This window comes from Humulus lupulus, chromosome 1, assembly GCF_963169125.1.
Source record: "Humulus lupulus chromosome 1, drHumLupu1.1, whole genome shotgun sequence".
Lineage (NCBI taxonomy): Eukaryota > Viridiplantae > Streptophyta > Magnoliopsida > Rosales > Cannabaceae > Humulus > Humulus lupulus.
The window spans coordinates 280,872,174-280,887,779 of record NC_084793.1 but is presented as its reverse complement, the minus strand read 5'-3'; the positions used below and the strand labels follow the sequence as shown (position 1 = coordinate 280,887,779).

The following is a 15,606-nucleotide window of genomic DNA, read 5'->3' as shown; positions in this document are numbered from 1 at the left end:
TTAAAGATAAACAAGCTCACATTGAACTTCGAAATGTATTAATTGAACACCTGTGGGACGAATATACTAACTCAGAGAATTAGTATAATTTCATTAATCTTTTCAAGTATGTGTTATGTTTTAGATTTAATTTAATGTAATGTTTTTTTCTCTAGTAAAGTTTTTAGATGTTTTTTCACGAGTTTTAATAATCTATAATATTATTGTTATGTAATTAATTAATAGTTTTAGTTTTATTAAAATAATTAATTGGATACAATTGTGATGATTTTAGTAAAATAATATAATAATAAAAAGAATATTATATTTTATTAAGAAAATAATATAATAATAAAGAATTTTTAAAAATATATAAGGACATATTTAGTGTTCTTGCAATATTGGTGATATAGTTGGAGGGAGGCTATTTAAAAGAGTTATTGATTTGAGCAAATTGGGTAATAAAGTGGGTGATGTTTACTAGTGTAATTATTATATGTGCATTGCGTACAGTTGATTCATCCTCTGCCTGTGCCTATTCTAAACCCTATAGTACTGTTTAGTATATAATGCAGTGGATTATGAAGAGAGAAGTTACTTTATTTTACTTGCTTTTATATTATATGGTTATGGAGCATGGTAGCTCCTCTTGGCTCTATAAAGCTGACAAAGTTAACTAGACACTTAATTGATTCTCACTATACTCTTCATCCAACTGTAAAAATCTATGTATTCGTCAAAAGGCCAAAAAGTAAAAAACCCTTGTCTGGTTTGAGTTACCATATATTTCACATTAACACACATCTCAAACAAAAAGAAACATTATATTAAAACCAACAAATTCCTTTCACACCCCAACCCCCCAAAACACAAACCTACTATATATGTAACAAAGTTTGGGTCTCCATACAAATTGTTCTTGAAGATAAAAAATGAACAGAAATTATAAAGGTTTTCATGGTGATTCAGGTGGGTTTGAATGTGGATACTATGATGATGAGATTCAGAGCCTTTTAAATTTTCCGTCTTCTTACTGGTCTGTTCCATCTCAACCTCTTGAACTAGATCATCGCCCGTTCAAGGTTAGCTATATACATTTATATCATCATTTGGTCATAAGGGTCTTTTTTTGTTTGTTGTTTATTACTACTAATTGACCTTAATGGGGCTCTCCTGTTCAACAGAATGGTAAAAGTTCAGAAGAGAAAAATGAAGATCAGAAAATAATTAAGGTTGCATGTTCAACTAGCCAAAACAACAGGGAACTTAAAACGGATCAAGAAGAGGTCACTACGATCAGTAGTCACAGCCTTTCCGAAAGAGTACGTTTTCATGTTATAACACACACATATATATATATATATACTTTTAGTAGTTTATACACCTATATTTATCTTCATATAAATGTCTGTAGTTTCATGCCCAGGTTTTGATTTTTTTATTATTATTATTACTAGCTAAGAAGACAAAAGATAAATGAGAGGATGAAGTTTCTGCAAGATCTTGTTCCAGGGTGCAACAAGGTAGGCTCATCTGAAATTGGATTTCTTTTTATACATACACTTTTGTAGTTTATGGTTATAAATTTTCAATTTAACATTAGGTAACTGGGAAGGCATTAATGCTTGATGAGATTATCAACTATGTTCAGTCATTACAACGACAAGTAGAGGTATCAAGTGAAGCCATTTCAACCATTTTTTTTTTAATTTATAACTTTGCAGTATTAATTGCATAATTTTATGTGTAATTATATATTGTTTTGAATGTGTATATAGTTTCTATCTATGAAACTTGCCACTTACTCGGAGATGGAAGTCTTTGACATGGGACCGCTTTTATCAGAAGATAAAGTAAGTTACACAAATATTCATTATAGTTGACTAATTAAACCATACCCATTGTATTTGACAAGATAATAATGAACTTTTTATTTATTTTATTTGTAAGAATCGGAATATTTTTAGTAATGCGTTACTTTTTATTTTGGAAAGAATTAATAATTAATTAATGGGGAAATGGGAGGAAAGTAAAATGTTTTACCATGTTACTTCTAGTTTCTTTTCTTTTTTTGAAAAAAAAAAAAGAGTATGTAAACGTGATTGAAAATGATGAAAAAAAACGTTAAAGTGAGAATAAAAAAATTGTAATTAACTGTGAAAAGTGAAAAACATGAAGTAGAACACGTAATTATCTGCTGTTTTAATTTTGAGCCAGTGAATGTAAGCATTTAGGAATATTACATTTTTAACTCGTAAACTATTTTTTTTTTAAAGATAATGTTTTATACGATCAAATAATATATGTTTTCTTTATTTTTACGGAGTTTCGGAGACTTTATTTTTGATCGACTTAAGTTAAGGCATTAAATAGATACATTTATTGATATATATTAGTATATTATCCAAAAATTATATTTTTGTGAAAAAGAATTAACTTTGTAGGATAATTATACCGGTAGGGTTTTTTTTTAAGGTCCTACTAAAGAAATTTCCAATTTGGATAATTCTATGGTAGAGACTTCAAAAAGAGTCCTACCGGTAGGGCTCTTTTGTGTTCTCAACTTGTGAATAGTTTTCTGCGCGATTTTTTTTTATGACCATGTATATTATAGTTATTTAGAGCATCTTGCAAATTTTTAAAAAATTCCGAATAATTTATAGTGCCAAAAACTAGTATAAAAATAGGTTGTTGCATACGTGATTAATTTTTTTTATGCATATGGAAAATAGCATGTTTGAACTTAGTTTTTGGCACTGTAAATTATTCGGAATTTTCTAAAAATTTGCAAGATGCTCTAAATAACTACAATATACACAGTCATAAAAAAAAATTGCACCAAAAACTGTTTAAAGATTGATAACACAAAAAAATCCTACCAGTAGAGCTCTCTTTAAAGCCTTTACCAAAGAAATTTCCAACTTTGTATATTAAAATACTGATATCGTCTTAAAAAAAAAACTTAAACTAAAGTCAAATATTTTGACCTACGAAATTGTGTTATTTTAAAAGTAACTTTATAATAATTAGAATAAGACGTCTCCCTTTGTGTATGTTCTTTTTTTTTGCTACTGTGTTCTTTGAATTAGAAAATAGCTGTGAGAAGAGAACCATCGGAGGGGTCCCTCCCTTTAGCACTGCGCTCAGATTGCTAGCTAAATCAACCAACCTCATTCACTCTAGTTGCGCTAATAAAACGTTGGACTCCCTTATTTTTACAAGGTTTGATTGATTTAGATTTTGGAAATGATGTTATAAATTAAAAAGTATTACCTAAAAAACTTGATTGATTATTCAAAATTAAAATTAAAATCAATATCTGGTAAAATAATTAATATTTTGTTACCAAACTATTAAGAATAAAATTTAATTTCTATTTTTCACATAAAATTTAGGGATCTTATTATAATATTCTATTCATTAACTTTTTATATTATTTCCAAAATATATATATATTAAGAAATTATTAAATCTAATCACAATAATTCCAAGTTTAAACCCTTCAACAAAAAAAAACTCTTACAATTCAACTTGCCAACTCATGATTCTTGAACAAATATTTATTATAATTAAATTGGTTCAGCTAAAAATTCATATTACTGATATCTCATAATAAAGATAAAGAGTTTTTATTGAATTTTAGAAAACGTCCGAAAGAAAATAATGCTTTGTCAGCAATCACAATGTCAGAACGATCAATCTATATCAATGCAAATATGTTGAAAATATATATATTGCCAAATTTCAGCCCTAAAAAAAGGACTTTTATCATAAGATAGAATTCTACTTAATTAAAGCAAGAGCCTTTTTTTTTTTTTGGAAATATTAGCTCACCCATTTATTTCCAAATCATCGCTATAAATTAATTCGCTAAATTTATTTAAAGGGAAGCAACATCAAGGCTTTTCTTAATTAATTTTCAAGGAAGGCCAAAGCTCGTTTTCCAAATGAACTAGAAACGACATGTTGTTTTCAATTATGGATTTTCGATAAAATATTACGACGTGTCGTTTTTAGTTGCAATGAAAGTTTACATGAGAAGATAACGACATGCTTGGCTTGCGAATGGTCCCAAGTCCCACGTTCCAACTTGGTAGACAGCAGCAGACTCATAATAATTCACCAAAATCGATGCGCATTCTCTGAAACTATTGCCAATTAATGTCTTCAATCATAGCTCTATACATATAATTTAATTTAATGTATATATATAACTTTATATTAAACTCTCCAATATGGCAAATATTGGCATTATATACGTGTCTGGCTGTACTAGAATTCTATTTGAATATCTGATCGCAAAAAATGTCACAATAATAATATTTTAGTCACATTTGGTCAAAAATATCACTTTAATGAAAATAAATGTCTTTTAAATTAGTGATATATTTTTTTAAAACTGTCACCATTTATATATTTTAGTGACATTTGATAAAAAATGCTATGAATTTGTGAATATTTGATTTTAGTAGCATTTAAAAAATGCCACTAGAATTTGTCAATAATTACATTATAAAAATGACACAAAATACTAGATTAAAAGGGTTACTAGTGAATTTTTTATATGGCATTTTTAATTTCTCAATTAATTTTTTATTTTTTAATTTGTTTTTATTTTACACATTTATAATAAAAATGTAAATGTAATTTTAACCAGTGTAATTTATTTATTTTTATTTTTTTGTGTAAAACCTGAAGCCATTTATTGAATATTTGTAATAATTATTTTTTGGTAAGCCGATAATAATTATAATTATAATTATATTTATACATTCATATATAAATCATTTAAATTTTATACATCTCTTCTATATAACATATTTATTAATTATATTAATATATGTTCAAATATTATAAAATATCATTAGATATTTTTTAAATATTTATTAATTATATTCATATAAATTTGTTATAAAATATTATTATTATAATAATATTTAATACTAGATTAAATATTTATTAATTATATTAATATAAATTCAAATGTTGTAAATATCATTATTATAATTATTATAATGATATATAATACAATACTAGATATTTAATAATTATATCAATATAAATTCAAATTTTATAAAATATTATTATTATAATAATATATAATATAGAGTAAATTGCAGCTAAAATATCTAATATTTTCAAAAAAATTCACTTTTATATTCAATTTTTTTACGATAAATATATATTCAATGTCTTTAAAATATTATACTTTTATACCAAAACTTTAACCACAATTTACTCTATAACATATAATATATAATCCTAATTTTTATAAAATTTGACTAGAATAAATATTTGTAATTATATTAATATAAATTCAAATATTATAAAATATTAATACAAAACTAGGTATTTAATAATTATATTAATATAAATTTGGATGTTATAAAATATTATTATTACAATAATATATAATACATAATAAATACATTATATATAAGTATCGTGTGTGTATAAATAATATGATTGTGTAACTAAATAAGAAATTAGAATGATGTTTATCTTCTATAAAAAATAAAGAAATTTATTTTCCATTTACTGAGGTGTGATTTGAATAATATCATGAATATTTTGTACCTTCAACATGCTAGTTTGTGATATAAAATGTTATCGTATCATTTAAAAATAAAGATATAAACATTGTTTTGGTTTTATTTTTCTTCTAATATATTTATGTTATTTTTTTATATATAATATTATTTATTTATTAAAATTTTATATGACAATCGTAAAATCTTAGTAAAAATAATTAATGATTTTTTAAAATAAAAGTAAACAAACTTGTTTTGGACATTGGTTGAACCTATTAATAATATACACCTACTTATAAATTAAATCATTTGTATCAGTTCAATAAGATTAATCATATAATATATGTGATATAAATAAAATAATTTCCAATATATTCTATTAATATATAAATACATATTTGCTAATAAAACATAACTAATCATCACTCAATATCTCATATAAAGAGCTCTATATTACGTGGGCACTCTCTCTACTACGGATCCACATCATCAAACATATCTATACTATATATGGAGGCATCATTTTTGCTTCTGAGTATTTTCTATATAATCTAATTTTTTTTTACATATGGTGTGAATGATAGTTTTGATAGGCATCCTACTAATTTAAAAAAAAATTCAAATACTTTATGATACCGAAATCAAAATTCAAACAGTCAATTGCACGCATGCTTAATTTTACGCATGGAAAATAGAGTAATTGAACTTTGATTCGGCACAGTAAATTATTTGGAATTTCTTGAAAATTGGTGAGATAACTATAATAACTATCATGTACGCTGTCATATGCTCCTAAATTTATATAAATATGGGCATCACTTTAGCTCTTACCGTATGAACGTTTTCTAATTTCGGCACATGGAAAAATTATAATCCAATTTTTTTTTTTGCATGATAGCGTACATTATAGTTATAATAGGCATCCTGATAATTTTTTAGAAATTTCGAATAATTTATGATGCCGAAATCAGAGTTCATAAAATCAGTTGCACGCTTACCAGATTTTTTTAATACGAGTAAAAAATAGACTATTTGAACTCTGATTTCGGTATTGTAAATTATTCAAAAAATTTCAAAAATTAGTAAGATACCTACTATAATTATTATATATACTGTAGTATAAAAAAAGTCTGAATTATAATTTCTCTAAATATTAAAAATAAAAAATGTCGGAGGTAAAAGTAATGTTCATAACTAAAAAACTGCCAATAAATTTATACAGTTGTATGTAAAGGATGGAACCAACAAATCATCACTGTTTCTCTTAGTTATCATTCTCAGTTTCTCTGCCTCGCAACACCTTTAATGCCCTGCTCTCTCTCTCTCTCTCTCTCTCTCTCTCTCTCTCTCTCTCTCTCTCTCTCGCCCTTAGTCTCTGTTTGTTATCATTTCCGGTCTCTCTTTCTCGCATATATATTCAGTAGTAATTAATAATTATATTTTTTTGGTTATTTTCGCTCCGGAATAAATCAATTTTTGCTCGCATCTTCAATGTACCTAAAAGAAATATGTATTTTGTACTTTTGTATTAATTAAAGCATTCTTAGCTTCTTCAATGTATTTGAAAGTTGTGTATGCAATATGTACTTATCTTAAATTTTAATAGTTTGCATGATTATTTATTATTTATATTAAAATAATTGAGCAATTATATTCTATTAGTTGCAAAATTACAAAAATATTTAATAAAAATTATCAAATAAGAATCTTTCTCCATTTGGTAGCGGACATTATTTTATTAGCTGCACTTTGAAATGTAATAACAGAGTATATGTTGCAGAATATGAATTTGCTCAGCTCAAGAAAATGAGTCTGGCAGAGGTATTTCATTTATTGGGCTAATAATTTATTGGGCTAATAATTCAGTACAAATGGAATATTCTGGATTGTTTACACGTGTAATGTACAGCTAATAATTTGTTACAGGTACAGAAATTGATAAAAGGTAAATTGTACGATGGATTCTCTGTGTTTGCTGTGTGTAACGGTCTGCTCCAAGTTTATTGGGCTCTAGCCTTTTCTTCTGTATCTTGGACCTTGGTATCCTTTGTGTATTGGGCTAATGTGGGTAATTCAATTTCTCTGACATCCCCTCTCAAACGCAGTGGGGTTGAGACCACACCCAGTTTGTTTGTGAGGAATTGAAACTGACTGTGTGAGAGGCTTTTGGTGAAACAGTCTGCAATCTGATCGCTAGAGGGAATGTATCTGACTTCCAATTTCTTCTCAAGGACTTTGTCTCTAACAAAGTGTATATCCAGCTCAATATGCTTGGTCCGGGCATGATATACTGGATTTGAAGCAAGTGCATTTGCGCTCATATTATCACACCATATGACTGGTGTTGCAGGCAGCGGGAACTCAATTTCTTTCAGTAGACTTTGAATCCAGGATATCTCAGCAGCAGCTTGAGCAAGTGCCCTGTATTCTGATTCGGTACTGGAGCGTGCAACAACTGACTGCTTCTTCGATGACCACGAAATCAATGTATCTCCCAAGTATACACATGTTCCAGCAATAGATCTCCTATCGTCGGGACTGCACGCCCAGTCAGCATCAGAAAAACCCGTGAGATTAAGGCTGTCTGAGTATCTGATATGTAGCCCGTGATGTAGTGTTCCTTTCAAGTAGCGTAGTATTCGCTTTGCTGCGCTCCAGTGCATTGTTGTTGGTGCTTTTAGGAACTGGCTGAGTTTATTTACTGCAAAGCTTATGTCTGGTCGAGTATAAGTTAAATACTGCAGTCCTCCGATTAAGCTTCTGTACTCTGTTGGATTCTTCAATGGTTCACCATCTGTAATGGATAGTATCTTGCCTGTAGTCATGGGTGTTGGACATGAGTTTAAGTTCAACATTTTCATCTTTGTGAGCAGATCTTCAATGTATTTTGGTTGACTAAGATACATTCCAGCAGCATCGCGATGAATCTCTATGCCCAGAAAATAGTGTAATGGCCCAAGGTCTTTTAGTGCAAACTCTTGGTTCAACCGGCAAATGAAACCTTGTAGATGAGCTGAGTTGTTCCCTGTTATTATTATGTCATCTACATATATCAAAACCAGAATTATGTGAGATGTTGAGTTATAGAAAAATAGGGATGAATCTGCCTTTGAGTTCTTGAACTTCCAGTCAATAAGAGTTGCCTTTAACTTGTCAAACCAGGCTCTTGGTGCTTGCCTCAGACCATAGATTGATTTTATCAACTTACATACATGATTTGGTTTAGTTGTGTCTTCAAAACCGTGTGGTTGCCTCATATATACATCTTCCACTAGCTGCCCATTCAAGAAGGCGTTGTTAATGTCTAGTTGTCTAACTTCCCAGCACTTTGCCACAGCAATTGCAAGTATAATTCTGACAGTAGAAGCCTTGATTACAGGGCTGAATGTCTCACCAAAATCCACTCCAGCCCTTTGTTTGAATCCTTTAGCTACCAATCGCGCCTTGTATCTCTCAATGGTTCCATCTGCATTTTTCTTGATTTTGAACAGCCACTTGTTCTCAATTACATTCATGTGAGGAGTTTGAGGTACTAACTTCCATGTGCCATTTTGAACTAGAGCACTAAACTCTGCGTCCATGGCTCCCTTCCAGTTTTGTTGTTGTAGTGCATCCTCCACTGACTTTGGTTCATCATCACGTGTTGGCCATTTTGATTGGGCTAGATAGGTCTTTGGTTTGAATATTCCAGCCTTGGACCTTGTTACCATAGGATGAGTTGGCTGAACTGCTACTGAGGAGTACTCCAATCCTGAAGGAGCTGTTGTGACCACTTCTTGTTCACTTTCATTGTTTTTACTATCCTGTACAGTAGTGGCATCTTCAGACCTGTTAGTATCATCAAAACTCAATATAATATGGTCAGTATCATCTATCTGATTTGTATTAGGTGAAGTTGGGGTGTGCGAATCTGATGGTGTAATAATGGGAGTGCTGGGATGAACTTTATCAGCATGACTTTGGTGATGAGTGTTTTTGGAGTTATTTTTCAAAAGTTCTGGACTGTGTATAGTTGAAGAAGCCGACCAAAAGGGTACTAAGATTGACACAGGAGTTTCTGGTTTATGTGTGTTTAGGAACCCAGTTTTAAATGGAAATTCTTCCTCATTGAATATCACATCTCGTGATATATAAAGCCTTCCTGTACTGGACAGGCACTTATAGCCCTTGTGACTATCACTGTAGCCTAAGTTGACGCATTTTGTAGAATGAAACTGGAACTTATGGCTTTGATATGCACGGAGACAAGGGAAGCATGACACCCCAAATACTTTCAGGAATGTATAATCAGCCTGCTTACCAAAGAGTACCTCAAAGGGTGTTTTTAATTTTAGGACAGGGGTAGGTAGTCTATTAATTAAATAGACTGCAGTTTGGAATGCATCCCACCAGAATTTATGTGGGACATGGGCTTGAGCAAGTAGTGTGAGACCCATCTCGACTATGTGTCTATGCTTACGTTCGGCTCTTCCATTTTGACCAGACGTGTGAGGGCATGAATGCTGGAAAGTAATACCATGTTCATGAACAAACCGAGAGAAAGCTTGATATTCTCCCCCTCCATCGGTTTGAAGTTTTCTAATGCGACAATTGAACAGATTTTCAACTAGAGTTTTGTATTGAGCAAAGGCATTGAGTGCTTCAGATTTAAATTTTAATGGGTAAATCCATGTATAACGACTGTAGTCATCAATGAAATGTATATAATAGCGAAAATTTGTGTTAGATGCAATAGGTGAGGGCCCCCAAATATCTGTGTGCACTAGTTCTAGAGGTGACTTTGCTCTGTGTGAATTTGGTTTAAATGGTAGAGAATGAGATTTGCCTAGTTGACAGGCATCACAAAAACTGATATCATTGGGCACATTTTTCATATTGATCTTGTGTAAAATAACATCTAGGACTCGGTTTGATGGGTGGCCTAACCTCCTATTCCACCTATCTTTGATTGAACATGAAAGCTGAGTAGCCACTGGCTGATTTACATTAGCATTTTGAGACAGAACAAGACCAGAAAAACATGACAATGGCTGAGTTGTGGAGACTGATTTTGAAGCTGGAATGTCAAACTGATAAAGTCCATCTTTAAGCTTCCCTTTGAGAACCACTTGCTTTGTCACCTTGTCCTTCATAAAACACAAATCAGAAAAGAATTCAACATACACATTATTATCAGTGGTGAGTTTTGATATACTAAGCAGGTTTTTTGTAATTTGTGGCACATGCAGCATTTCTCTTAAAATAAGTGGTGAGGCAGATAACGTATGTAAAGATCCTACTCCAATATGACGAATAGGAAGTTTATTACCATTTGCAACTGTGACAGCTTCCTTACCATTGTAGTCTTCTTTGATGTTCATTTTGTTGATTTCTGCAGTAATATGGTTACTTGCACCACTATCGGCGAACCATGCATCATGATCCAGTGCATCTGTTGTGGCTGTGTACACTGAGGAGTTATTCTGAGACTTGTTTTGATTGTTGTTTGACCCATCTGGTGCATTTCCCATATAGTTTTCATCGTACCTATTATAGCAGTGGGCAGCTGAGTGGCCATATTTGCCACACACTTGGCATGTGGGTCGAGATCCAGAGCCTCTTCCTCCTCCTCGACCTCTGAATCTTCCATGATAGCCACCCCTGCTGTTGTTATGATTACTTCCACGGTGGCTGTGATGACTTCCTCTGCCATTGTTCAGATTTGTACCTCTGTTTGCCAAGTTTACTGTAGGATTCATTTGTGCCGGTTTGGGTGTTCCAGAAATGGATTGTAACCGCTCCATTTTGCTATCAAAGCTTAGGAGCATGTCCTGAAGCTGCTGCCAAGTAGTTGATCCTCTAGATTCAATAAGCACCACCATGGGAAGATACTCAATATCAAGACTTGAAAGTACATTTGCCACAAGCTGATTTTCTGGGTAAGGTTCTCCAGCAAGTGCGAGAACATCGGCCCACTGCCGCTTTTGTCGAAGATAATCGGGCATGGTAAGCGATCCTTTCCTTGCTGTCTGTATTTTGGTGCGGCATTCATCCATCTTAGCCTTGGAATGAGCTCCAAATAGTTCTTCAAGTGCTCTCCATAAGGATGCCGAAGAGTCACATCCCATGACTTCCGAGGCTATATTTTCACTCATAGAGCCATATAACCAGCCAAGAAGGAGCTGGTCATTCACGATCCATTGATCAAAAGCAGGATTAACCTGTCCAACTGGGTTTACACCACCATCTAGGTTAGTAGAAGGGAGATATTCTTGAGGTCTCGGCAACGTACCTTTGAGGTAGCCATCTAAGCGATGGCCCCTAACAATTGCAGAAACCATTGTCTTCCACAAACTGAAGTTATTCCGATCCAGCTTGAGTGCAAATGGCTGGTTGAAGGTGCTTCCAAAGTGAGGCACCACCACATTCTGGGAGGCATATTGATCTGCAAGCATTGTAGTAGAGTCAGGAGCTGAGGGCTGTTGGTTGACTGCCGATTCCCCTCTGACACCGGAGCTTCCTTGAGCTGGAGTTGCTGTCTTGCCGTCGCCGTCCATGGATCACGACTTCCGTCGAGGTTTGCTCTGATACCAACTTTGAAATGTAATAACAGAGTATATGTTGCAGAATATGAATTTGCTCAGCTCAAGAAAATGAGTCTGGCAGAGGTATTTCATTTATAGAAAATTCAGTACAAATGGAATATTCTGGATTGTTTACACGTGTAATGTACAGCTAATAATTTGTTACAGGTACAGAAATTGATAAAAGGTAAATTGTACGATGGATTCTCTGTGTTTGCTGTGTGTAACGGTCTGCTCCAAGTTTATTGGGCTCTAGCCTTTTCTTCTGTATCTTGGACCTTGGTATCCTTTGTGTATTGGGCTAATGTGGGTAATTCAATTTCTCTGACAGCTGCTAACTTTAAAATATTTAGGTGTAAAATTTTACTAGCAAAATAGCATTGCTAATATATGAAAAAAAAAATTGATGAGATGCCTAATATTCTTTTAATTAAAAAGATTATATATTATAAAAAATTATTCTTTAATGGTATTTTAAAAAATGTCACTAATATAATTTAATAGCATTTTTGACATTTTTGTAATGTCATTAAAATTATTCTTTGAATATAAAAAATAAATAATTTAGTGGCATTTCAAAGTGTGACTAATTATAATTAAGTGACATTTTAAAATACCACCAAAAAAAATCAATTTAGTGACACTTGAACTTTTAGTGACATTAGAATAGCTTACATTTGCCAAAAATGTCACCAAAAAAAATGTCACTAATTCACATTTTTGGTGTAGTAGCTAGTACTTGCGTAGTGTGTTACTCCCACTAGTACAAAGCGTGTGGAGACTTGAGACTTCAGGCTTGTGTTAGTACTAGGGTTTGTGTTGTAATAAAATTTTCTGAATCTTAAAAGACAAAAGAGTTGATTAAATAGGAAAATGTAGTGGTTGGAAATGAAATGAGAAGAAAGAAGAAGAAGATTGTGGTGGTGGTGGTGGTGGTGGTAATGGAGGCAGATGTTGAAGAATAGGCAAATAAAGCTCCACCTCGAATGGTGTTGTGAGGTTATATATATGAAGAGGTCATCTTTAGATATTCTATGTCTCCAAAGTTCTTGTGCTATAGGGAGACAGCAGACACCGTTAGCCAATAATTGCTCCACAATTCAAAACACTTTTCCATCAATTTCCAATTCAACGTCCTTATCGTTGGACCGCTATAACCATAACCTCTATACATAAATTATGTTTGTGTGTGTTTATTGTTTTTAATAATAAAAAAATATAATATAAAAATCGGGAGTTGTTTATTACTAATGTAACTCTCACATAAATTAATCAAAATTATGTGCAATATACATACTTTAAGCTGTACGTAATAAAACTGAAAAATCAATTACGCATTTTTTTATACGTTATTATAAATTGAAACTTCAAGATGTAATTGGTCTCTTTGATCATCATTATATTTCTTTTTTTATTTCGTTAGATTGAATTTTTTATTCTTATTCTCTCATGACATGTTCTGATGCCTTCAATAATATCAAACATATATAATACAAAATTAATATATATATATTATATATTCAACCAATAAATACTGCATTTTATTACCATAATACACATAATATGATGGCGTACGTAGAACAAAATATTTATTTATATATTTGTTAAGTTGAAACTTGTTAAGAATTTGAACCAATGAGTACGAAGAATGGTAAAATTCACCCGTCTAGTTATGATAAACAAAAATCTAGTTTTCTATTTCACTCCATTCCATAACCATTAGATTAGGATTTTGATAATTAGGGTTTTGAGATATTATATTATATCATATGAGAGTACTTAATAATATATACGAAAATGAAAAATAATCACCTGTGAACCATCCATTTGAGTGCCCCTCAAAATAAAAAAATAAATAAACAAAGAACCATCCATTTGAGTGGGACCTAGAGCTGCATCCCTGTGGGTCAAGCTCCATCGGCCCATATCAGATACCGGATCTCTGATATGTAAGAGAGAAGTTTAGATTTAGAACATGAGATTTTGAAGGACAAAAAGGTAATTAACTCTATATAAAATTTAAGGCTGCCAGAGAAGAGAACTAAAATTTATGATTTTCTAATATTTTATGTTATTGTGAAAACAATGAAACAAGGCTGTATTATGCAACCACATAAGCTCAACAAAAGCATAATCAATTATGTCCCATTATTAGACCATGTGGTGGAGATTTAGGTTTGACAAAACTACTTGTCCCAATTATTTTGAGTTGTAAAGCAGCTTAGCTCAGTATTATTAGGAGACACCTGTGAGTTTTGTGGGCACTAGCTTTTTTTACTTGTATCACTTCCATTCCCACCAAATTAATCCTCAAAAAAACATACTAGAGAGACCAGATCTTTATACGTAGTTCAAATGGGCCCTAAAAAGTGTCTCAAACCAAAACTACCACAAAATGAAGCTTTTGGAGTTTTGGTTGCTTCCCTTTTCAAACATTCTCCCAATACACGCTTGCTTATATTTTTATGTGTCTTAGCTTTATCTGAAAATCAACATCTAAACAGACACAATTGAGGGTTTTTGTCGAGCATTATTCCACCACAGTCCAATTCAAACAAACTATATGATTTTGAAAGCTTTCATAGAATTATGAATATAAGTTTGTCAACTTCTAGTGTATATATATCTACATATATCCCCCACTACTTATGCCAATGCCACAAAAAAGTACATATTTTTGTTCTCTTGAGGACCCATATGCCCATGCCTAGCTTGGATTCTCATTATCAAATGTTTTGGCTTTGGGGGTGAATTAGACTTGGTCAATGACACATCCTAAAAATTAAATAGGAAAACATATTTTCACTCTTTCACTTTTCTATCTCTATAATTATCTCCAACATTTTTTTTTTGTTAAAGATGGTGATAGACTTATTGGAACATTTAATAATAATAATTTTAAATTAAGTATTATTCATTAAGATATATTAACACTGACTCTAGTTTTGACAATAGGATGCATAGTGCACATGATGCTATCAGATCAACTATTTATGTTGCATTCGGCCATGTGTTTTTTTTTTCCTTTTTCTTTTGCAATCATCATCATTATAGTCTCTTACACTTAAAATAAATTTTAGTGATGTATATAAAGGTTCCTAACCTTCTAAGCCGTAAAAGCAAGCTGTAACCACATCTTTCTTTACAACTATTTTCACATACCATTTTTCAAAAAAAAAAAAGATTCTTATCATTATTATTATATATTATGCTTACCTACCAGTAAGTACAGAAGATAAGGCTAGTACTACTTATGAATTATTTTCTTTCTTTGTATTAATCAAAGTTCATCACCTTGTAAAACTAAGAGCAATCAAAGCATAAGTCACATTCAACTCCCATTCGTACAAACACACACGCGTGCACAAAACGCACACGTTACATCTAAATGTCTACCATAATAATCCCTCTAAAACTAAAATATTTTTCTTCTCTCTGATTACGTGGAAACGAAGAAAAACCAGCTATTCGAAAATGGCACATTCTTGACTGGTCTCTATTTTGATGTGCAAGAGGTTTGGGAAAGATACAAA

The 15,606-nt window shown here is 31.5% G+C and overlaps 1 protein-coding gene across 1 annotated transcript; it reads left to right on the top strand.

Moving 5' to 3' along the window:
• Positions 1-709: 709 nt before the first annotated feature.
• On the top strand, positions 710-2,029 carry LOC133834833 (transcription factor bHLH62-like). The gene is made up of 5 exons (XM_062264591.1): positions 710-1,061; positions 1,164-1,301; positions 1,437-1,502; positions 1,583-1,651; positions 1,758-2,029. Exons 1-5 carry the CDS (start codon positions 912-914, stop codon positions 1,860-1,862), a joined length of 528 nt encoding a protein of 175 aa, XP_062120575.1. The 5' UTR covers positions 710-911; the 3' UTR covers positions 1,863-2,029.
• Positions 2,030-15,606: the final 13,577 nt, after the last annotated feature.